The 27,170-nt window shown below is 38.0% G+C and overlaps 1 protein-coding gene across 2 annotated transcripts in view; it reads right to left on the reverse strand.

Annotated features, from left to right (window-relative positions):
- baiap2l1b (BAR/IMD domain containing adaptor protein 2 like 1b) overlaps window positions 1–27,170 on the reverse strand; it is a 258,771-nt gene that overhangs the window by 171,864 nt on the left and 59,737 nt on the right. For both annotated transcript variants that reach the window (XR_008836312.1, XM_056454387.1), the window contains exons 7-12: window positions 18,816–18,968; window positions 15,674–15,829; window positions 14,658–14,760; window positions 13,392–13,605; window positions 5,654–5,713; window positions 410–578 (exon numbers count right to left, since the gene is read on the reverse strand). Coding sequence is in view for 1 of the 2 variants with exons in the window: in XM_056454387.1 (XP_056310362.1) it covers window positions 410–578; window positions 5,654–5,713; window positions 13,392–13,605; window positions 14,658–14,760; window positions 15,674–15,829; window positions 18,816–18,968 (855 nt within the window). In the remaining variant the exon portion in view is untranslated. The remainder of the gene's footprint in view (window positions 1–409; window positions 579–5,653; window positions 5,714–13,391; window positions 13,606–14,657; window positions 14,761–15,673; window positions 15,830–18,815; window positions 18,969–27,170) is intronic.

A 27,170-nucleotide genomic window follows, 5' to 3' on the forward strand; every position in this document is an offset into this window, starting at 1 on the left:
CTGCAATCTAAACATTCATATTATTGCAGACTGTATACTGGTCATCTGCTTATAAATATAAAGATATCGGTCAAATATCAAGAATACTGCTAAATGGCCAAAATTTCCATATCGGTTAAACTTCGCTTAAAAAAAAATGTAATAAAGTAATTATGATCATAAAATAAAACCTAATATATATATATCGGTTATCTGCTATTAACATTTTTATCAGCTATATTTTTTAAAGATAACATGCTATTGATGTCTGCCAATTGAAAACTGATGACCATGATTGCAACATGTTCTGGAGCATTATCTACACCTCTTTAACACCGTGCAATGCAAGTGAATAAGATTTTTTTGAGCCAAATACAACAAGTCATCTCCATGTTGCTAAATAAAGCAGTAAATAAAGCTGGACACTGACCGAGTTCTCCAATGAAGGGGTGTAAGTCTGCGTTAGGCTCTTGGTGGAGTTTCTCCTGACGGGTGAATCTCCATAATCTGCTGGAGGAAGAACCATCCTGTCCTCCTCTGGCTCCGGCTGCATAAGATTGGCCACGCTTTTACTGCGCATGGGAGGAAGTCCAGCGATACTGCAAACAATCAATCACATCAGCATCAAAACACTCGTCACATCAGTGATTCACTTCACATTTTAACAGGTTTACTAACTAACATACTGAATAAATGATGTAATGTTTAAATCTGTGGCTAGACTGAACGAAATCAATCACATCAGCATCAAAACACTCGTCACATCAGTGATTCACTGTTCATTTTAACAGGTTAATTAACCAGAATACTGAAGAAATGATGCAATGGTAAAAGCTTTGGCTGCAATTCAGTTTAATTCAGATTAACCGCAGTAAGATTAAGGCTGATCTTTAACTTTCCACAACCTTTCCAAGACTTATCCAGTCACTTATAAGAAGTACAATTTGTTCGTTTTAGTGTGCAGATAAGTAGTATGCAGTGCTCAGCATATACGAGTACACCACTCACAAATCTCTCATGTGAATTAATATTTTCTATAGGAAGATTTACAATATTATATTTGTGCATACAGATTAAATCAGTCATACTGAAGACAAATCTGGAGCTTATCTAACAAAAAACTTATGTTAAAAGTCCAAAATGAGTACATTCATATTTATATATGTTAGGGAAACATTAAGTATTCTTTTAAAAGAGCAAAATTCAAGAGAAACAAAAAATTTATAACATTTTATTGACATTTTTAGAGTTTTTAATTAGTTTTTAGTATTAGTCCAATGTTTGGCATCAATTTAAGTGTATAATCTTTCTATTTGTAAAGATGTTGGGTGACTAAAATATTATTTTAACAAATATATCCGTTTAATAAATCGGTTTTGTTGAAATGCACCAAAATATATGACCTACACGCACTGAGAAATGGATAAAAATATTAATGTTTAAAAATGGGGTGTACTCATTTATGCTGAGCACTGTATATACCAGCAAGTATTATTATTACTTTTAATGCGGAAATAACACAGGCTTATCCCAAAAGATAAGAGACGATGTATGAGGGATCACACTCAGGTTGGAGGGTGTCCTTGCAATCACCCTGATCTTTAGCTTCGCCACAGATTCTCAATTAGGTTTACATCAGGACTCTGGCTGGGCCACTGCAAAACATTCATGTTTTTGTCTGCTAACTCTTCTTGTCTGCAAACCATAACCAACTTTAAGTCAGAATTTAGCATGGGTGTGAATAATTTCAGGCTTGACTGTATATACAGTGCTCGGCATATAAGAGTACACCACTCACAAATCTCTGATTTAAATTAATATTTTCTATAATATGCTTTACGATATTATATTTGTGCATAAACATTAGATTAGCCAAATCTGGAGGTTATCGAACAAAATAACCTATGATAATAGTCCAAAAATGAGCACACACAAATATATGTCAGGGAAAAAATATGAAATAAAAATTTTAATAGGAGTAATAAAGAGAAACAAAGCATAAAATTTAGTTGAAATTTTGTAGTTTGTAATTAGTTTTTCCAATATTTCACATGAATTTAAGTGTATAATCTTTCTATTTTTACTGAAGTTTGGTGACTAAACTATTATTTTAATAAATAAACAGTTTAATATATTGTTTTGTTCAAATGCACCAAAATACATTGTGTATATTCACAGAGAGATGGATAAACAATTACATTAATAGTGGGTGTGCTCAATTATGCTGAGCACTGTATATCTAGATTAAGAAAAATCATATGGTCTAAAAACGGCAATGTACTTTACATTTGATCAATGTCCAAAACTTTTCAGGTCTGAAAATGACGATGATTTATTTATGACAATGAAATATATCTAATACTTCAATCCTCCTGAATTATTAGCCATCCTGTATATCATTTCCCAATCTCTGTTTAACAGAGAGCAGATTTCTTCAGCACATTTCTAATCATAATAGTTTTAATAACTCATCTCTGACTGATTTATTTTCTCTTCGTCATGATGACAGTAAATAATATTAGACTAGATATTCTTCAAGACACTAGTATTCAGCTTAAAGTGACATTTAAAGGCTTCACTAGGGTAATTAGGGTAAAGTTAGGGTAATTAGGCAAGTCATTGTATAACAGTGGTTTATTCTGGAGACAATCCAACACTAATATTGCTGAAGGGGGCTAATAATATTGACCTTAAAATGCCTTTAAAACTGCTTTAATTCTAGCTGATATAAAACAAATAAGACTTTCTCCAGAAGATAAAAGATAATAGGAAATACTGTGAGAAATTCCTGAATCTGTTCAACATCATTTGGGAAATAATTATAAAAGAAACTCACAGGAGGGAGAATAATACTGACCTTAACTGTATATGTGTATTGGTCAATGCTTTTGACTCTCAACATGCTTTTTAGCTTATTTGCAAGTGTTATAATAGCATTAGCTTGCACACCATTGCAATATTACCTCATAAAAACACATAAAATATCAGACCTGTATATAGCGGACTGTGCATAAACTGAATTGAGTGCTCTTAGTGTTGTTTGCTGAAGCACAAAAGGCTTTTTGATCAGGCATTAACAGGGCAGCCCTCCGGGTCCAAGGAGATAATATTACATTTAGCATTAGAAAGCGTAAAGTGTCATGTTCGTGCAGCAGACATTAGCAGAAGCAGAGCACACTTTAAACACATCACGAAAGAGCACAAAGGATTAAGACATCTTCTAAAGCAGCTCTCGGTCAGTCTGGGTGAAGACTATTACTAGAGTTACACGCTCCACTGACCCAATGATGGAAAACATGCTGTTCTTACTTAGTTTGTGTCTTGTGTCTAGTCCAAATATCCAAAAACTCTTCAATTACGAAGCATTTTCTAGACTAGCAGGAAATATCGTCTTGTTTTAACAAATATTTGTCATGTCGGCTTATTCCCTTATCAGGAATCGCCACAGTGGAGTGAACCGCCAACTATTCCAGCATATGTTTTACACAACGTATGCCCTTCCAGCTGCAACCCAGTACTGGGAAACACCCATACATACTCATACACTACGGCCAATTTAGTTCATCAACTCCTCTATAGCGCATGTGTTTGGACTGTGGGGGAAACCGGAGCACCCGGAGGAAACCCACACCATCACGGGGAGAACACAGAAACACCAACTGAGCCGAGGCTCAAACCAGTGACCTTCATGCTGTAAAGCCACAGTGCTAACCACGGAGCCACTGTGCTGCTGAAGAGCATCTCTGAACACACAACACGTCCAACCTTGAGGCGGATGGGCTACAGCAGCAGAAGACCACACCGGGTGCCGCTCCTGTCAGCTAAGAACAGGAAACTGAGGCTACAATTCACACAGGCTCACCAAAACTGGACAATAGAAGATTGGAGAAACGTTGCCTGGTCTGATGAGTCTCCATTTCTGCTGCCACATTCGGATGCTCGACTCACAATTTGGCCTCAACAACATGAAAGCATGGATCCATCCTGCCTTGTATCAGCGGTTCAGGCTGGTGGTGGTGTAATGGTGTGGGGGATATATGTGGGAGCATCATGTCAACACCACAGCCTACCTGGCTAATGTTGCTGACCATCTCCATCCCTTTATGACCACAGTGTCTCCATCTTCTGATGGCTACTTCCAGCAGGATAACGCACCATGTCATAAAGCGTGAATCATCTCAGACTGGCTTCTTAAACATGACAATGAGTTCACTGTACTCAAATGGCCTCCACAGTCCCCAGAACTCAATCCAATAGAGCACCTTTGGGATGTGGTGGAACGTGAGATTGGCATTATGGATGTGCAGCCGACAAATCTGCAGCAACTGTGTGATGCTATCATGTCAATATGGAGCAAAATCTCAGGAATATTTCCAGTAGCTTGTTGAATCTCTGTCTATCTTACATAAATTAATGAAACGGCACTTTACTGTGAATTTACAGTAGTTTCTACTCTGTTTTTAACAATAAAACTCTGGCAATCACAGTCTTTTGCCGTCAATTTTACAAAATAGTTGAACAGAACTATTGGTAAGACTTTAGTTTAAATAGCAATTCTCACCATTAACTACTGGCTTATTACCTGCCTGTTATTAAGATATGAACGGTTTATTAGCACTACTAAAGCATGATCTTATTCTACATCCCTAATCCTGCCCAATACATAACCTAAACTCAACTACTGCCTTACTGACTTTTACAGCTTGACATGAACAGCTAATTAGTAGTTTATCGAGACAAAAGTCATAGTAAATAATTATTAATACAAAGTTTATACACATTTTAACTACAAAAATTTCAAAATTTTAGGGTAAATATTCAAGAACTAATGCTTCCTGTACTTTATATGTGGTAAACTGCAAGAAAAATAAATGTAAAATAAATAAAATACATGACAATCTGTGTAGTTGTTTTTTATTTTTTAGATCTTTGCAAATTTCGTTTAGATAAGTAATATGGGAGTAATATGGGAGTAATATGGGAGTAATATGGGAGTAATACGGGAGTAATACGGGAGTAATACGGGAGTAATACGGGAGTAATACGGGAGTAATACGGGAGTAATACGGGAGTAATACGGGAGTAATATGGGAGTAATACGGGAGTAATACGGGAGTAATACGGGAGTAATACGGGAGTAATATGGGAGTAATACGGGAGTAATACGGGAGTAATACGGGAGTAATATGGGAGTAATATGAGAGTAATATGAGAGTAATATGGAAGTAATACGGGAGTAATATGGGAGCATGTGATTGGCCCAGGACAGATTTTCCATGACTGTACAAACCCTGTTAATAGCAAGTAATGTGCATTAAAATAAAGTGTGACCAAAGCGATTCATCCAACCGACAGCAGATACAGTATGTGAAAGGGCCAGGAAACCTGTTTGAAAACAATAGTGTTACGCAACCATTCGGCAACACAACGTAAAGTCAAGTTTATTTCAGTCCCTCTGCTGCTCCATTCAAGCCTGACAGTATCTGATTTCTCAGGATGTGGCTTAATGAGACTGTAATAGTTTCAGAACAGGGCTGGACTGCTGTGAAGCTTGTGTTTCCTTCTCAGCGATCAGTATCACAGCTAATCAGGACAACAAAGGACTGTGTGTGTGTGTGTGTGTGTGTGTGTGTGTGTGTGTGTGTGTGTGTGTGTGTGTGTGGTGTCTGATTACCTGTTATTTACTGCTGGTTCTGTGTATGCACGGCAGTAAGATGACGGAAACCAGCCCCGCCTGTAACACACACATACACGTCATTATTAATAATGCAAATTATAATAATAATTATAATAATAATAATAATAAGAAGAAGAATAAGAAGATTATAGATACATTAAATGTTAAATTCTGGAGCCTTAAAAACAATCTCAGCAATCTTGGATTAAAACTGACACACAGGCGCACACACACACAAACGCATGCACAAATTACAACTCAGATGCATTGAAATCTGCACAGTGTTTACTGAACACTCGAAACATTTGGAGACCGACTTGAATGCGTTTTCAGAAAGGCCCCAGAAGTGGACGTGATCTATACACTCGGCCCGTCATTACTGCACACACAATGGCAGCGTTTGTCTTGGTGTGGCTGTGTTTTTTCAGGACTTTATGTTCTTATAATCGGAGCGAATGTGAATATTGATGGAAAGCACAGCTACCGGAATCATCTCCACCCCTGAAAGGCATGAAGAAAGACTAATAACATCTTTACAATGTGGACTTATAAAGATAGCGGCATTACCTTACTCTCTGATCAGCGGAGTTACCCAGGGGTGTGGAGAAATGCAGTACAAGCATCTCAAATATATAATTAAACACAGATATGACTGTATTTCAGTGGTTACATTTAAAACGGTGATAATCAAATCACAGATGCAGCTCTTAAAGACCGCCTGTTATGCAAAATGCACTTTTATAAGGGGTTTAAACCCAGTTGTGTATCAGCAGTGTGTGAATATCTCCAGCCTCTAATGATTAACATTAATTAACTCTATGTTTTTGTAATCAGACCTGATCAAAACAGTCTGCAGAAACACTTTGATTAACATTCTACCATTGTATGATGTCATCACATGGGGGGAAAGCCCCGCCCACTAGTGACCATCTCTCCCTCATAGGACGTTAGTCTTGTTTTTGAATCTGCCACTATGCCGACACAGACATTTATTGCTCCGTCCTTATTTAAAAAGAGCACAATCTCATTTGCATTTAAAGCGACAGTCACCAAAACACCCCAATTAGGATCAAAGCCTAAAAGGGTCCGTTTCAGAGAGCTACAGAACATTATCTGTGTGATATTTTGAGTTGAAACTTCACTACACACTCTGAATACTCAGAATTTATGTAAAGCCAAAAAAAAATTGCTATTAAAAACTAAATACTAAAACTATTAGGGGTGTAACAGATCAAGGCTGATATATGATTCGTACGGAGCACACCCCACAGTTCAGAACACACGTGACCTGTGGATTAATACATTTTTTTACTTATAGATTAATCCTAAATTCGTAAGGATCGCAGAGAGATCACCTCTCGCGTCATACAAATCAAACGTATGAAAGCATTAAGGCTTTCCTGTAAAATATAATGATGATGGAAGAAGTTGTGGTGGGTTACTGGGGATGTTATTTAGGTTATTAAAGGTGTTTTCTGTCACTGCTTGTTTAGCCTGCATTAATGCATTCAGTGTAAGCTGCACGATTAATCATTAAAAGATCAGGATCTCAACACCCACGTAACATTAATTATAAATGATGCTGATTTGCATATGTTTATTAACCCTTCCAATCGCTGCATTCAAATCTGTGTTTGAAAAACGCAAAAAATCAGGAAAGAGATTCAGTCTTCAGTGTTTTGAGTTAGTTACAAACAGTCAAATGACACAGAAGTACTGGGAGAACAGTTTATAGTTTAGATAAAACCACTGATGTTTATGCTTAAGTTTAAAATCAACATCATATGCATTTAACGACGCTCAAAGATGAAAGTTGTAGGCAGCAATTACATTATTTAACCAGTAGGTGGCGACAACCAGCCATCAAAAATATGCCACTGAATAATTCTTTAACAATGATCATCTAGCAATGAAACATGAAGGATTATGAGTGAATAACTCAATCATTTACTGAAAATGAGACTAAAAATAAATAAATACTGTTAAAAATTGTACTATACTGCTAGATTTATACATTTAGCTTTATCAGTAATTTTTCACAGTGCTGAATATTTTACGATTTATGTTTATTCAGCTGATTATTTCTTTATTTTATTTTAAATATTTGTTAATATGCTTTTTAATAAATGGAAAGCAAATGACATTAGTCTCCTCCTTTTAGGCTGATTTGAAAAATGGTTCGATCCGTGACAAAAAAACAAAACAAAAACATGATGTGATGCGAACCGTGAGATTTGTGGTCCGTTACACCACTAACAACTATTGTGTTTAAAACACTTCTCTCTGTTAAACATCCCTTGAAAATAAATAAATAAATAAAAATAAATAATGCTAATAATGCTAATAAAGCATTGTTAACGCTAATAATGCTAACTTCAACTGGAAAAACAATCCAAAATAATAGCAATGTCATATTTTTTTCAATGTCACGCAGCCCTCCTAAATGTCGATGAAAACAATGCTGAAATCCATCTCATCCAGCACAACTCGGCCAAATCCTCATTTACTGCAAAACTCAGGCTCTCACGTTCACACTCCACATACAGAAATGTCCATTGTCTTCCAAGTGTATTGTAGATCTGTTGAAAGAGCTGGTACTACACTGATCTGCAGACTCCAGCTGCAAAGTTTCCACTAGTCATCTTAAGCCCATTTCCCGCTTGGCATTTAAGAACATTTTAATTGACCTGGCAAATGTATTATTAATAACAGCCGTCAATCAGTCTGGAGATTTCTTTAAATAGAAAGCACTCAGTCCGTCTGAACGGGTCATCGTAGCGCTTTAAAAATCAAGCTTGCGTGTAGTTTTGGCACATATTAGCAGGTTGCTAGGCGACAAGTCTGACTTCACGTGTCATTCACTGTTCAGGCAAGTCCCAATGAGATCAAAATGTACCATGGTTATTTAGCTAGCACACATTGTGGTTCTTTAGGTGAACCATAGACCCTTTTCACATGACGTCACGCGGTGTCTGGTTTCACTCCACGCAGTGTATCGTTACATCCGCCTCCCCAAAGAGAACTCACCCAGCCAGCTGTATATCTACAACAGATACAGTTAGACTGTGACTACGGCTGGGTTCTGTTGTCTGCATTCAACGTCTGAAAATCGAAAAATAGATCGCGATCTCGATTCGACCCTACACACGATCTTAATCCAGCATCTCTACTATTCAGCCAATTATGTTTTCACGGTCAGGAGAGAAGCGTAAAGGCGGTCGCACGAGTCTTTACATTGTTGTATATACGTTGCTCAGCGACATGGACACCTCCAAATGCTGTTAAAAGAGTCACATACTGTATTTATAAGGTATAATTCAGCCAAAAATGTCATATATGTCTTCATGTAAGGACATATTCGCGGTCGCGACATCACACATGAGCTGATGCACTGTTTGTTTACTACTAAGAGGATACGCTAGTGCACGCCAGCGATGACTATAGTGAACAACTGCAGATCAAAGACAGTGCGAAACAGCCTACTGTAACGTCTGTAATTATATTAAATAACTAAATAAATGAACATATAAACACATACAGCCCCTTACAGTGTCCGATATGTTACCAACTACAGAAGAACTACACATGGCAGACATTTAGTCCTTATTTAGGTTCAAAACAACACTAAATATAGCCCACAGTCAGTGTACACCTCTCATCTGTGTCTGTAATCTTTACCAGCACATGTAGCCTCTGTTAGACAGTAATTCCATCATTCTGAGTTCATTTTAGTCAAATGTGAAGATAATAAGTTAGTTATACATGGCATTTTGTTCATGTTTGCTGAATAATAATGTGCTCCTTTTATCCGGCTTCTCCTTTGTTTCTTCACGCTTCACTCTCGCGTTTGTCAGTGTCTGAGAGGATCGGGTTTCAAAAGCACGTCAATAATCAAGCGCAGGTTATTATCATCAGCTCAAGAAGTTTGTTATTTCAGATATAATGTTAAACGCGCGGTGAGCGCTAGCAAGAATGCGAAACCGCTCGCGCCTCAGACTGGCTCGTAAAAAACTACAAGGCACAGGGTAGATTCTGCTCTACTCCATGGCTTTGTGGCTGTTCATCAAGACGACAAGGTTTGTTTGAGCCCGGGTCGACCATGGCTCATTATTATATGTAATTCCGCTGTCATCTCTCGGCTGTATTTTAAACATGGCGGGTTTTTTGTTTTCATTCTGGCTTGTTGCGTAAGCGAATGACGCCTCTCTGTAAACCAATAGCGCTCAGCTGCGCGTGTGGCTCCGCCTTTTGGTACCCTTTTTTCATGTTTGTTACCCTTTCGAAAGGGTGCTGAAAAAGTGGTACGGTACGGTTCGGTACGCCTTTGACAGTGGAAACGGCTATAAAAGCGTACCAAACTGAAGCGTACCACTCAGTGGAAACGGTCCATTAGTAGCAAGCTAATGTCATTTCATAATGCAAATCTTAAATTCATGCTAACCAACAAATGATCAGAGGAAATATATTAATGTAATTCAAATACATCAAATATAAGTTGATGTTTACTTTAAACTTAAATTGTATTGTTCAATTAAAATCAGTTTTTAAAAGATTTTGTCAAATAAAAGACTTTTCTAGAGTCTTCCACTGTAATTTTGTGGCTCAAAAGTATCGGTTCAGGCAGCGTTTTGGCACTGTTAATTCTTTTAAAGTCATCCTACTTTTTATTCAAGATAGACTTTGTGCAGTAATGATAGAACTGCCTGAATGTAGATTATACCAGTTTTTAACCAGTTTTGATAAAGACGGCTGAGAGTACACTCAGCCTTGGGTAAGACACAGATTGTACTTTAAGTGTGTGCGTTCTATTTGATTGTGGATCCGTTTCACAGGTCTGAAGTCAGCTCTAAACAGTCTAGTGGACGTCTGATGTTTATATGCTTGAGATATTGTTCAGAATTGTACGCACGCACCCACGCGGAAATTTTCCTAGTCTATCTGTGTGTTAACCAATCAGGTTAAACACCTATAGGTGTGACGCAGTTAATGACGTGATGTGAGAGTATAACTGATGTTGGTTTATGATTGTAAGCAGAGCGGCCTTGGAACGGTGTTGAATCTTCAGTAAACTTCACTTATTTATTTGAGTCTCTGACTCCGGCTGTTCATCTGACAGACTGCTCATTCTTTGGGAGATGGAGATGTTCTGTTTAATCCTTCATTTAATCATCAGGATGTTGTCAGTCGTGCAAGTGGCAGCTATATGTAAAATGCAACACCGTGTACATCTTCGCAAAAGGGCTTGCATTCACTAAGATGAAACTAATATTGCAGCTTATGAATGGAGCGGTTTTGCTATTAAGATGTATGCAAATAATAAGCTATGTCATTATCTTATCAGGATTATCGTTAACTTGGTTTCATTCACATCAAGCAGTGCGTGCAGGGCCGGCTGGGCGCATGCAGCTATTGTTTTGATTTCGGTGAAATCGGTGGGACTAAATTTTGCTTAAAACGTTAGGAGCACCAGTGCTACCAAGCAAAAAGATTCATTTCGAGCCCTGGAACGCATAGTAAGTGCATAACTACACAGTGTATTAGTGTATAGTGTGCTGTTGACCTTATTCTTTAATGCAGAAGTGCGCTCGTTTTTGCGATTGTTTCAGAGCAGGGGTGCTCAACCCTGTTCCTGGAGGGAGACCTTCCTGCAGATTTCAGTTCACACACACCTGCCTGTTATTATCAAGTGCTGTTCAGGTCCTAATTAAATGCTTCAGGTGTGTTTGATCAGGGCTGGAGCTGAACTCTGCAGGAAGGTCGATCTCCAGGAACAGGGTTGAGCACCACTGTTTTAGAGCGTCCGATTCAGCTGCCTATGGGAGAAATGACTAACGGCAGAAAACAGTCAAACTACTCGCTCGACAAACAAGTGTGTTCATGTCTATACAGACAGAAGCAGAACCGGATAATAAGGACATATCAGTTTGCAACACCAAGCAGCAGAACGAGCTGTTTTTAACGTCTACAAATGAATGGAAGTGAATGAGAGCGGAAGACTCGAGCCAGAAAGTTTCAAATGGCTGCACCGGCTCGTACACAGAGAATAAGGTGAGTGTGTGATGTTTCAGGGTTTTACTGCAGATGTCAGGTCTGTAATGCTGGAACTTTGACGCTCTGATCCAGAAAGTTTATCGGCTCACTTCCAACTCTGACTTCTTGGATTGTTGTGGCAGTGATATTGAGTGTGTTCAGTGCACACACACACACACACACAGTTTGGCCATCTGCTAGTCTGCACTCCAACCGACAGCATCAGTTTTTGGCAGAGCGTTCACATCATTGCTCTGCATCTGAGATTAGCTGCTCGTCTGCTCTCGCTAACACTGACTGACAACACAGAGAGCACTATCACTATTACCACAGCTGCTGGACAGATGAGGACACACACACACACACACGCACACACACACACACACACACACACACACACACACACACACACACACACACACACACACACACACACACACACACACACACACACACACACACACACACACACACACACTCAACGGAGAACGATTCTCTAGACTGAACAGCATTCTTTAAACAAACATACACACACACAGACACACACCAACTATAGCACACACACACTGGGGTGACCGTACAATACTACACACACTAGCCAAGTGTACTACACACACGCACACAAACAAACACAAGCATAAACACATACACACGCCCATCCAAACACAAATGCAAGCAAGCACAAACACACTCACACAACTAATGCATACAAACACACACACACACACACACACATGCACAAACAAGCACACACACGCAAGCACATCATACCCACATGTGCACACACATGCACGGATGGACGCACAAACACACACACACACGTGCACAAAGAAACAAACACACACAAACGCACAAATGCATGCACCCACGCACAAACGCACACACACACACATAAGAACATCACATGCACATATGTACCCACACACACACACACACACACGCACATCCGTACACAAACACACTACATGTACATACGTGCACACACACACACACACACACACACGCACACACAAACACACGTGCACAAACACACACAAAAGCACAAATGCATGCACGCACAAACATACACACGATCATACAAACAGACATACACAAATACATGCATGCACGCACACAAGCACATCACGCACATACACACACATGCATTTGCACACAAACACACGCATGTAAACACGCATACACACACACACACAAACACATGCATACAAGCATAAACATGCATGCGCACACAAACACACGCATGTAAACACACATACACACACACAAACACATGCAAACAAGCATAAACATGCATACGCACACAAAAACACACACACACACATACACACATGTAAACACGCATACACACACACAAACACATGCATGCACGCACAAACACAACAAAAACAAGCACATCACGTTCACATACATGCACACACAAACACACGCACAAATATGCACAGACACATGCGCACACACACACATGACTGCAGTTTTCTGGGCTAGATGCACTACTGTGGTGAGTGTGAGCTGCCAGCGCAGTAATATAATCACACATCCTCTGAGTTCTGTTGGGAAGGAGGATCCAGCACTCAAACATCACTCAGGGGAAGTATGAGAGCACATTTTTAAAACTACTTCATTCCTACTCAATTACAGTGATTTGAGTATTAGTACTGTAAACGTGCGTGTGTGTGTGTGTGTGTGTGTGTGTGTGTGCACTCACTGTCTGGTGTTGTTCAGCTCTCCGTACAGCCAGCCGTCTCTCTCGTCAGGGATCAGCAGTGTAATGATGTCTCCCTCCTCAAAGCTCAGCAGTGTGCTGTTGTTTCCAGACTTATGAGGGAAGATGGTGCGCACTTTGGGCCTTTTGTCGATGTGATTGAGTCCAGTGGCCATCGACACCGAGCGGGACAACCCACTGTCCTCATTCACGTATTCTGTCGGGGAAAAACACACAGACAGACAAAAAAATTAAAAACGAATGAAAGTTAACTATGGCTTGGGTGACACGGTGGCTCAGTGGTCAGCACTGTTGCCTCAGAGCAAGAAGGTCGCTGGTTCGAGTCCAGGCTGTGTCAGTCTGCGTTTCTGTGTGGAGTTTGCATGTTTTCCCCGTGTTGGCGTGGGTTTCCTCCGGGTGCTCCGGTTTCCCAAACACATGCGCTATAGGGGAATTGATGAACTAAATTGGCTGTAGTGTATGCGTGTGTGAATGAGTGTGTATGGGTGTTTCCCAGTACTGGGTTGCAGCCAAGTGCATCTGCTGTGTAAAACGTATGCTGGATAAGTTGGCGGTTCATTCCGCTGTGGCGACCCCTGATTAATTAAGAGACTGAGCCAAAGAAAAATGAATGAATGAATGAACTATGGCTTGAAGCATTGATATCTACTCTGCAGATCTCTTTCAAAAGGCAGCATTGGACAATTCCACAATATCTGGCGCCCTTTTTTTGGTCACCTCATGGGGAATTCTGTCCCTCAATGCAACACACTGTAACTAGACGGTTGTTTTGATCATCCCTGTACTCAGCGGTGGATTTAGTGATATGGAGGCCTTAAGGAATTCCAGCCAATGGGGCCCAACAGTCCTAAAATGCACCTGCTGTACTGTATTTTACAATAATAACCATGTTATTTTACATTTGAATACTGTTAGACTCCACAGAAAACCAGTAAGCACTGTTATTAAGCTTTCATTTTGGCTCGGTCATATTTATATACGCTTGTAACTTATTATATTCCATGCTGATGCACTGTGTAGGAAGAGGTGATCACCCCAGCCCATGTAATTTAATGAAAACTTCCCAAATAGAGGCGTTCGAATCCTCGGCTGAAGCTATATTATATATGCAAAACAAGATATCACTGTCAGACGCAGCCCTAAAACTGGGTATAGCAGCATCCCTGCTGGGCCTGTATTCCTGATGAGCATGTGTGGTAAAACAGAGTGTAAAATCATGGTAAAAAGTGTGTGCTCGGTGCTGTTTACCGTTATCACTGTCCGGTCTGGAGGATTGCTGGCTGAACATGTTGGCCAGTGGACTGGTCTGTGGCGGGGCGGGGGGAGCAGGGATCATGGCCTCAGAGTTGGCCTGTGAGACAGCAGAAATCACAACTAACGACTCACTACATCATTAAAAGTGCAGTTAAAGGACGTCTCTAATTACACTAGCTGAAAACACACTGGCGGAATCAGTCATTTCACTACTATTTACACACACACACACACACACACACACAGACACACACACACACAAATACACATGCATGCCCAAACACATTCGCACAAATACATGCATGCACAAACGCACACACATATGCATGCACAAATACACAGACACACAAGCACAAACACACAAATGCACAAAAACAGATGCACACACAAACATACACATGCATGCACAAACACACACGCACGCACACGCACACACACATATGCATGCACAAATGCACAAACACACAGACACACAAGCACAAACATACATGCACAAACACAGATGCACACACAAACATACACATGCATGCACAAATGTACACACATATGCATACACAAATGCACAAACACACAGAAGCACAAACACAGATGCACACACAAACACACGCACACACACACACACACACACACAGACACACAAGCACTAACACACAGATGCACAAACATGCACGCACAACCATAGACGCAAACACAGATGCACATACAAACACACACATGCATGAACAAATGCACAAACATACACACACAGACTCACATGCACAAACATATGCATGCATGCCCAAGCAGTCACACAAACACATGCACAAACACAGCAATACAAACACATGTGCACGCACAAACACCCGCATGCACGCGCAAACACACACATGCATGCAAACAAATGCACGCACAAACACATGCACACACGCACAAACACATGCACGCACGCACAAACACACACATACACTCAAACAAATGCATGCACAAACGCACACATGCATGCACGCACAAACACACACTCACTCACTCACCCTGCTGTGGCGCTGCAGTGATGGAGACGGCTGCGGTGTGTTTGACACTGGTGTCCGCAGGCCTTCAATCATGCTCAACACACTGTCCGGCACATTGGTGGCGTCGCTGCATTTCTCCTGCCAGCCAATCAGGTTATCCGACAGCAGCTCTCGAGCCTTCAGGACACACACAACACCAGATTCATTAATATCGATTATTGATTTGAATATTTAGATCTTTTAATAATAATTTATACTAAATCTATTAAATAATGATCACTTGTGTGAGGTGTGTGTAATGCGGTTTCGGACCCTAAATTTGTTAAGAGCAAATTACCAATGACTTTGTAACAACAGTTAAGGGAACACTTGGATCATCAAGAGGAAATACTTATTGGCAGCCTTATATTCCTTAAGTTCTTATAACTTTTATTACCCTTAACCTTAGTGCTTTGAAATGTGCATTTTTCATTCGATGTTTGATGATGCTATGACTAATATAGCATTTAGTAGCTCCAAAACAATGGCGCTTATTTTTATCACCGCTCTGCCACTGAGAGTGATTCAGTTCAAGCGCATCAAATGTACAGACAATGAGAAGGGGGCGGGGCATGTCAGACACTTGAGAGCATTTGATTGGTCACAAGATTCAATGAGAAACTGAAGTATAAAGTGACGACAGAAACAAAAACATTGATCCATTTAGGCGGAAGTAAAACTGCAAGCTTTACATGTTAATATCGGTTTATATCTAATCATTTTGTCCCACTCTAGCTTATAGAAACCAGGTAAATAAAGTATACTTAGTACACTTTTTAGTAATGCAACCTAAAAACTAGAAATACACTTGAACCCTGATTTTAAACATTTATAAATCTATTTAAGAACAGTTTAAAATATAATAGTAATATATAAAAAAATATTCAAAATGTGAAAAAGTCCGCTAAAATTAATTTTAAGTACATTAAGGACACTTTTCATTAATGTACTAATGAAACTAATTTTGTACTTAATATATTAAAAAATAGAATTAAGTATATCTTAAGATAAACTTATTACCATCTAAGTGTACTCAACCATGCTATTTTAAGACACCCTGAAATTGAACTAAAATCTGCTTTTAACATACTATATCGGTATTTTACAACATATATTGAGTTACAACTAGAAATACACTTGAACCTTAATTTTAAACATTTGAAAATATATTTATGATCAAAGTATAATAGTAATATATTAAAAGAATTTACAAATTGTGATAAAAGTGTGCTAAATATATTAAAAGTGCTCTATTTCCCCAAACTAATTTTGTATTTAATGTACTAAGAATTGGTATTAAGCACATTTTAATATAAACTTAAGACCATTTAAGTGTACTTAACTGTGCCATTTTGAGACACCAAGAAATAAATAAACTAAAATGTGCTTTTAACATACTATATCTGTATTTTATAAAACTATATATATATATATATATATATATATATATATATATATATATATATATATATATATATATATACACACACACACACACAGGTACAAATAGACTTGAACCACCCTACTAATAAACATTTATAAGCAGTGGTGGAAAGAGTAATGAAAAATCATACTTAAGTAAAAATACCATTACTTTCCTAAAAATGTAGTGCAAGTAGAGTAAAAATATCTGTTGTAAATATTACTCAGAGTAAAAAGTAGATCTTTTAAAAGTACTCGTGAGTAGTGAGTATTACGCTGTATAAAGCTGATGCATTTACATGTCATTTGTGGACGTGTGTAAACGTAACATTCTGTAGTGCATCTAGTTATTGCCCAGCAGGCACACAACGTCATAAGAGGTTAATATTAGGTTAGATTTAGGTTGTGATGTCAGGTGACCAAAATTCAATGTCTAGCCTGCGTCTAAGGATAACGTTATTTTAAAATTCAAGAATGACGTTGATATTTAGTTGATTTTAGGTTGTGCTGCAGTGACAAAAATCCGACTTTGAGCCAACATCTTAAACCAACGTCATATTGACGTCAAATACCGACATTGACGTTGACATGACATTGGGTTTTGACGTCAACATGACGTCAGATTGACGGTGAACCCCAATGTTGACGTCAAAACCCAATGTCATGTCGACGTCAATATGACGTTGGTTTTGTGCCTGCTGGGTGTTTGAGGCCATTTCATTCTTCATACAGTGAACATCCATCATCTTCTCATCAGTGACGTGCATCTAAACAGTCTAGCCAGCGTCTAAGGATAACGTTATTTTGATGTCCAATAATGACGTCAAATGATGTTGATATTTGGTTGATTTTAGGTTGTGTTGGAAAGTGACCAAAATCCAACATGGAGCCAACAACTTAAATTGACGCCAAATACTGACATTTATTCATCCGGTATGTCAACCCGTCATAGTGGTGACGTCCACACAACATCAAGCTGTAAGATCATTAGATGTTGATATTTGGTTGATTTTAGGTTGGACATTGATGTTGGCCTGACGTTGGATTCTGATGTCAATCTGATTTTCATTTCCATACAAAACGCAACGTCCCCACGACATTAGGGTATAACGTCAATCTGACGTCATGTTGATGTCTTGTGCCTGCTGAGTGTTTAAGGCCATTTTGGTCATCATACAGTGCATCTAAACAGTCTCTGGGTCATGGTGTGTAAAGATTTTGTACATCTTCTTGGACACTTTTAATGCTTCCAAACAGTTTGCTGCTATTATAAATCGCCCATGTCTTGAGGTAGTTCATTATGATGAGATTTACCTTCTATGTGTGATTTGATTGGACGGGAATAACAGGACTGATTTGTCTAATCCCCATAGACAGATAATAAAGTAGTGACTGCAGGTTAAAGGAAAGTAGTGGAGTAAAAGTACTGATACAGCACTAAACATGTACTCAAGAGAGAGTAATAAGTACACATTATTAAAACCACTTAATAAATGACAATTCCTGAGAACAACTCCTCAATTACAGTCATTTGAGTATTTGTAGTTTGTTACTTTACACCACTGCTTCTAAAGTATATTCATGACTAAAGTATAAGACTAACATACTGATACTAACATCTTAAAAACATGTTTTATATTTCACTGCACCTTTAACCTTCAAACTAAGGGATTTCCCGGGCCCAAGCCTTAACCGAACGCACCTTGTGATGGAAAGCGGAGGTCTGGTGCGAGAAGATGCAGTGTTTGTCCACCAGGAAGCAGAATCGTCTCTTCTCCTCCAGCAGAGCCTCCTGACAGCCGTCGGCGATGAACTTCTGCATGTCCATCTGACGGTGAGTGAGTGTTTCCAGACACTGATCAAAACGGACAGAGATGAAGACTCTCAATGGTGTGTTTTAGAGAGCACAATGATTATTCAATGCTGGTAATCCTTTAAAGGGCTCCTATTAGATATTGGAAAAATCTGACGTTGCATTATTTTGTCTGCAATATATATATATATATATATATATATATATATATATATATATATATATATATATATATATATATATATATATATGAATACAATTTCACCAGATGGCTTGAATATTTGGGAAAAAAAGATGATTTAGATCGACTGGGGTGATTTTGAAAGGGTGTGAATCGTATAAAAACATAATAAACAAACTAATTACAATAGAGCAAAGAAAAAACAGCGCTTTACGACTTTCCAGAGAGTCTAGCAGTATTCAGCAACAGAAATCGAATATTTAGAAGTAAAATAACGCTGTTTAGTCTTCACTGTATTATTAACTCAGTAACATTATTCCTCATGAGAGTTACAAATGTGCATGTTTTGTGCCTGAACTCTCTTGAAACGCCATTAAAACACATGTAATGATAAAGATTCACTCTGTTATACTCTGCAATGACTCCACAAATCTCATGTATTCACAACTGTGATCAACTATAATCCCGTCTCAACACTGCATATCCTGCGATGTGACTACTGCGCACACACACACACACATTGTGATAGTGATGCTGAAACCATTTATCGTGCAGCCCTACAATATAAATACAGCGATTTTCAAAACTATAAAACAAATCGTCAATATTAGAGTGACATATTAGAGTGATATAAACACAACAAGTCAAATAAAATGATCTATTTTAATTGTTTTTAAATATCCTGATGTTAATTCAAGATCCAAATCCCAACGATTTCAAGGATGTCAGAAGTTGATTGACAGGCACGTATTAACCGGTCTCCATACTAATGCATATAAATGATGTAATTCATAACCACCGGAATCAGCTCATCTGCATAATCAACAACTATAAACGAGGACACCTCAATCGCACAACAGGAGTCCGGCTTTGTGGACGGTAAATCAGCTTTATTTTGTACAGTCTCATAACAGATCTCTATTCAGCAGTGGATATTTACGTTCACATTTGTTGTGTGCAGACGTGCAAAAGCAGCACAAAGTTAAATGTGTGTGTGTGTGTGTACAGTGAACTTCGTAATGGCATTAGTGTGTGGCTCATTCATCGTTGTACGAAGGCTGAATAAACTACACCACAAATATATCAAATATCCATAGGGAAACTTCCTGGTTCAGCCTTACTGTGGTATGTTTGACTCAGGATCTGTGCTTCATCGAGTCGGAGTTACATGTCTGTGGGCGGGGAGAAACTGCTCATTTGCATTTAAAGGCACAGGCGACAAAAACAGCTACAATTCCCTCTGACCCCAAAATTGACATTTTTCAAGAGGGTCTAATTAATGATCTGATGGGTATTTGGAGCTGAAACTTCATAGACACATTCATTTTTTACATTTTTAAAAAGGGGCAAAATAAAAGTTTGTTAAATCGAGACGCCTTGATCGATTTCAATGATGGCACAACACGCAGTTTTGCTCTAGATTTAGACAAATGTTTCAAATAAATTAAATTGCAAAAGCAATGTAAAGATTTAATAATAATAATAACAATAATAATAAAACAGATTATAACTTGTAACATTAGATTATGGCTACAATTTCGACACATCATGTGTAAACTAAGAAATGAACATTGCATAAGATTAATGAAAGTATTACATCGTGAGTTCACTCAAATGAATTACTGTTAACTATTGGAGTCTTATTATTTCAGTGTTAATGTACTCTATAAATAGTCACTCAGTTTCCAGTAAAAATTCAGCATGTCGTAGGCCAGTGAACATGTTCATGCTGTAACTATTAACGTAATCAATGAAATCTCCAAGCATCTGATGCTGTATGAACACTGCTAAGACATCATGAATATTCTTAATAAGCACTCTGAAAGTGGAAATAATAAATAATTATTCACTGTATTGTGATATCAATAGTGCGCATGTTCAAGATCCCAACATACTGAATTATTGAATATCATCATTATTAGCCTGCCTGTATATTTTCCCCCAATATCGGTTTAACCAAGAGAAGATTTCTCCAACTCAGTTGTAAACAATAGTTTTAATAACCGATTACATAATCTCTTTATAACATAATCCCTGATTACATCTCCCTTTGGTATGAGAATAGCAGTGTATATGACAAGAACACTGTTTAGAGGATCATAAAGTCAGCTGAATGATCTGTTGAAGTCAAAATGACATCTATCAGGGAACTTTATCAATGACGTTGTCTGTTTAGGGTAAATAGCATTTTAAGGGATCCATAGCCTGCTCACGCTCATGCCATCAGGCAGGCGTTACAGAAGCCCGAGGAGCAAATCAGCGCGGTTTCGTGATCGTTTTTATCCTGTCATTAGAAGACTTTTGAATAATACCATGTCTTAAACACTATTGATAGCTAGCGTAAAATAATAAATCAATAAATAGTTAAACTAGCATAAATTGATAATATTACAGCTATTATAACAAATGGTGAAATAGGTATTAGGTAATTTTTTAAATTAGGTTATATCTTATATAACTATAGGTTATATCTTATATTAGGTTACATCTTATATAACTATATATTTATTTTATATATTAAAGCTTGATTATCATGTTGGGATTTTATAGTGTTGGTCTAGTGTTGTTTTTATGTTCTTGTTGCGTCTGTTGCAACGTAATTTCGTTCTGCATTACAATTTTATTGTGATGTTTTGAATGACAAAATAAAGGAACTGAACTGAGCTGATAATCTTCACCACGATGACAGCACATAATATTAGACTAGATATTCTTCAAGACACTAGTATTCAGCTTAAAGTGACCTTTAAAGGCTTAACTAGGGTAATTAGGGTAAAGTTAGGGTAATTAGGCAAGTCATTGTATAACAGTGGTTTATTCTGGAGACAATCCAACACTAATATTGCTGAAGGGGGCTAATAATATTGACCTTAAAATGGCTTTAAAACTATTAAAAACTGCTTTTATTCTAGCTGAAATAAAACAAATAAGACTTTCTCCAGAAGAAAAGATATTATAGGAAATACTGTGAGAAATTCCTGAATCTGTTCAACATCATTTGGGAAATATTTGACGGAGAAATTCACAGGAGGGAGAATAATTCTGACTTTGACTGCATGCTCTAGAGGTCAGACAAGGACACATGCAGATTGGACAGGTCTGAATATGCACAAGCGTGGCCTGACTTCACATGCAGCTCCGGCTGACTTTCAGCATATAGAGATTTACATGTTGGTCTTCTGTATTCACAGCTGTGGTCTGATTGCTCCGCACATGTAAAGCATGTGGTGTGTGTGTGTGTGTGTGTGTGCAGGTGTTTTTACATAACAGACACACCCTCATGCCGGCACAATACAGGCCATGCAATATTACATTGAACACAGCTCTGTCAGTGAATGCCAGGGCAAAATAAAGAGAGATTTCGCTGCGGTTTGATGTTACTAATAACTCTGGTTTTGCTTTCACTCTTTGTGCTTTCGATACACGTCTTGTTTTGTCTGTTTTTTTGGGGCCACTTCATCTTCAAAGACTGGAGAAACAGAAATAATAAAAGAAGAAGATCTTGCATGAAGTTTCTTCTGACATAATGAAAGATATCTGGAGCAAAGGTCAGGATTACACTGGGAATTTAAGAGTAGGAACTACAGTGGACTTTTTTATTCATTCAGTTAATGAAAATGGAATTGTGAAATACAATAAATGCAACAAAAATAGGATTTTTTTGGTAGAGATTTTATGTTAAAATGAGATAATATTTTTATGTTAAAATGAGATAATATTGTAATATTAAAATGGTCAAAGTTGTAGACCTGAAAAACTGCACAATTTTAAAATTATAATCTGAAAATATGAAGAAAATATAAAATAAACAAATAATTCACATATTCTGTTTTTTAAAGAACTCCCCCCAAAAAGTTATCCCCCCAAAAAATTATTATATATAATATATTATATAATAAAATATATAATAAATTATTATTATTATCCATGTTAATTAACAAATATATATTGAAAATATATCATAAAAAATTAATAATAATAATAATCTAAGTTAATTAACAAATATATTGAAAATATATAATAATTTTTTTTTATAATAATAATAATAATAATAATTATTATTATCTAGGTTAATTAACAAATATATATTAAAATAGATATAATAAAAAATATTAATAATAATAACAACAATTATTATTATTATTATGTAAATTAATACAGATTTATTTAAATATATAATAAAAAATATTATTATTATCTGTGTTAATTAAGAAATATATGTTAAAAATATATAATAAAAAAATTATTATTATTATTTATGTAAATTAATACAGATTTATTTAAATATATAATAAAAAAATAATAATTATTATTATCTATGTGTTAATTAACAAATATATATTAAAAATATAAAAAAATAAATAAATATAAAATAAGCAAAATAAGCTAAATAAATAAATAAATAAATATATAAATATATATATATATATATATATATATATATATATATATATATATATATATATATAACAGGTAAATTATTTTAAACATTGATAATAATAAATGTTTGTTGATCGTCAAATAATTTCTGAAGGATCATGTGACTAAATACAGAACCAATAAAGCTGAAAAAATCTGATATAAATTATGTAATATATTCAAATAGAAAGTCATGCAACTCTGTAAAATAAAAGTCAACACTCAATAGAAACTCAAAGTTGTGAAGGAGTCAGAATTGTGAGAATAACTGGAAACTGGGCTGCACAATATATCGGTTCAGTATCGATATCGCAATGTGTGTGTGTGTCCGCAATAGTCCCATCGCAGGGTATGCAATGTTGAGTCTGTTTGACAGATGAAGCTAAAACGCATAACTAAAAGTAGCTGAATCAATCAGTAATATCTCTGGTGTCCTCTTCGTGAGGTCAGACAGATCAAATATTAAACACAGTAAACAGCAGGAGAGTTTAATCTACACTCCACAACTGTCCGCATCAAACCTCTGGATCAATGGTTAATGAAGAGGAAGGAGTGGCCTGTTGTTCTGCTGAGTTTTCCAGCTCAGGTGCTGCTATAAATGGCCAGAGAAAACAATAAAGTCTGGTGGTGCAGGAAGAGGCAAACCCCACGCCACTGATGCTAATCCACTTCCTGCTCTGAGCGACAATATACTGCAGTCAGACTCAATCAAGTGTGCTTTAACAGGATCCTAGACAGCCGCCAGGGCCAACTAGTTGTCAGATAACAACAAGTCTTAACGTCAGCATGAAGGAGGAGATCAGATTTTACCCCAAATCATGACTTACAGCTATTTGAAAAGCTCCTGAAATAAGAAAACATGGCAGGGCTGTGCATGATTTAATCACTGACTGCATTGTTGGAAGATTTATAAATAAAATAAAGGAAGACTGATGAACAAATGAATGAATGAAGGCAGAGCAGACACACACTGCCCCAAATGACAGATAGCCCTGCCCTAAATAACATATATTCCCATCCTATGACTGATAGCTCCATCTCAAATGACAGATAGCCATGCCCTAAATGACTGATAGCCCCTGCTTTAAATGACTTGAAGCCGCATCCTAAATGAGATGCCCTAAAAGACAGATAGCCCCGCCACAAACGACTGATAGCCCTGCCCTAAGTGACCAATAGCCCTGCCCTAAACGAAAGATAGCCCCACCCCAATTTACCCACCCCAAACGACAGACACAGATAGCCCAACCCTAAAGATTGATAGCCCCACCCCAAATGACCAATAGTCCCGGCTCAAATGACAGATATCCTCACCGCAAATGACAGATAACCCTACCCTAAATGAGTTTGCCCCGTCCTAAATGACAGAAAGCCCAGCCCTAAATGACAGAAAGCCCCGCCCTAAATGACTGATAGCACCTCCCTAAATGACTGATTGCCACGCCCTAAATTACTGATAGCCAAGCCCTAAATGACAGATAGCCTGCCTTAAATGACTGATAGCTCCACCCTAAATGACAGATAGCCCCACCCTTATTGACAGATAGCCCCGCCCTAAATGACAGATAGCCCCGCCCTAAATGACTGATAGCCACGGCCTTAATGGCAGATAGCCCACCCTAAATGATAGACAGTCCTGCCTTAAATGACTAAAAGCCACGTCCTAAATGACTGATAGCCACACCCTAAATGACAGATAGCCCCGCCCCAAAAGACAGACACCCCGGCCCAAATGACAGATAGCCCCGCCCTAAATGACAGATAGCCCCGCCCTAAATGACAGATAGCCCCGCCCTAAATGACAGATAGCCCCGCCCTAAATGACAGATAGCCCCGCCCTACCACCCTAAAAGACAGATAGCCCCGCCTTAAGTGACAGATAGCACCGCCCCAAATGACAGATAGCTCCGCTCTAAATGACAGATAGCTCTGCCCTTAATGACAGATAGCTCTGCCCTTAATAAAAGGCACCCCGGCCCAAATGACTGCCTCACATTAAAAGGCAGATAGCCCCGGCCAAAATGACAGATAGCCCCGCCCCAAATGACAGATAGCCCTACCCCAAATTACTAAAAGCCCCGCCCCAAATTACTGACAGCCCCGCCCTAAATGACTGAAATCTCCACCTTAAATGACTGATAGCTCCACCCTAAATGACTGAGAGCTCCACCCTAAATGACTGATAGCTCCACCCTAAATGACTGAGAGCTCCACCCTAAATGACTGATAGCTCCACCCAAATGAATCTGAGAATTTATCTGAAAAACAAACAGGAAGTGCATTTTCAGATTTTAATTTCAAAGGTCAAACTATTTTTTATTTCTTAATGACACTCACAGATGAACGGTTCACCACTACACTAGCAAGGTGAGCTCACAAAATCATATGGTTAGATTCGATTTAACAACCCATGCACATACTGAGGAACCACAAGGGTCTTTATTTACACACACACACACACACACGCACACACGAACACGCACACACGAACACGCGCACACACACACACACACACACACAGGCTGTGGGTCTGGTTAGCAGAGATAACAGCAGCACTTTCAGACGAACACACACAGAGTTAAAAGCAGGAGTGTTTCAGACCGGGCCGAAGCGTCCCAGAGCGAGCGGATGGGTCTTTTGAGATGGACAGGGGCGTAAGTGTGCTATTTGTCCTGTTTATCATCATCACAGAGCCGTGATAAAGTCTGTTGCTATGGACACCTTCATCCTCCCGCTGTGGAGAAAGGTAAAAGATAGAGAAGAGACGCTGTGCAGGAGAAATACACAGAGCTCCTGCCTGAGCATCAGAAAGACTGAACGACAGACATGGGACTAGGCATGGGATGATAACCGCTTTCAACATTTACAGCTGTTTGGAAAAGTCAAGGATTTAAAACTGCTAAAATCTTGAGTAACACTTTATTTTGATGGTCCATTTGAGTATTAGTAGACTGTCTGCTTAATATCTGCTGATACTGCTGCTAAACAGACATTTAACTGACTATAGGAAACTTTGTAAGTACATGTCAACTTACACTAACTCAAACCCTAACAGTCTACTTATAATCTAATGAGAATTAGCTGGCATGTAGATGCAATATAACTTAAATTCAACAAACGGATCATCAAAATAAAGGGGTTAGGGTTAGTTTACATGTACTTGCAAAGTTTCTTCTAGTCAGTTAAATGTCTGTTTAGCAGCAGTATCAGCAGATATTAAGCAGACAGTCTACTAATACTCAAAAGGACCATCAAAATAAAGTGTTACCAATCTTGTTATACTGCTCCTATACGTATATGCAAGTTTTTTTTATGACTATTTTCTTTATTTATTTAGGGCAGGGGGTAAACAACACGTTGCACGCGGGCACCAGGTCGCCAACGAGGATCAGGCCTGTACTAAAAATAGCTCACAATCGCACCACTTACCAGTTAGCGACATCTATATATAGCACATATATATATATATATATATACACACACACATACATACCATACATGCATACATACATATACACACACACACACACTATATATATATATATATATATATATATAAATAAACACACACACACACACATACATAGATACATACATACATACATATATATACATACATATATATATATAAATACAAGCTATTT

The sequence above is a fragment of the Danio aesculapii genome, chromosome 3 (genome assembly GCF_903798145.1).
Source record: "Danio aesculapii chromosome 3, fDanAes4.1, whole genome shotgun sequence".
Classification (NCBI taxonomy): Eukaryota; Metazoa; Chordata; class Actinopteri; order Cypriniformes; family Danionidae; genus Danio; species Danio aesculapii.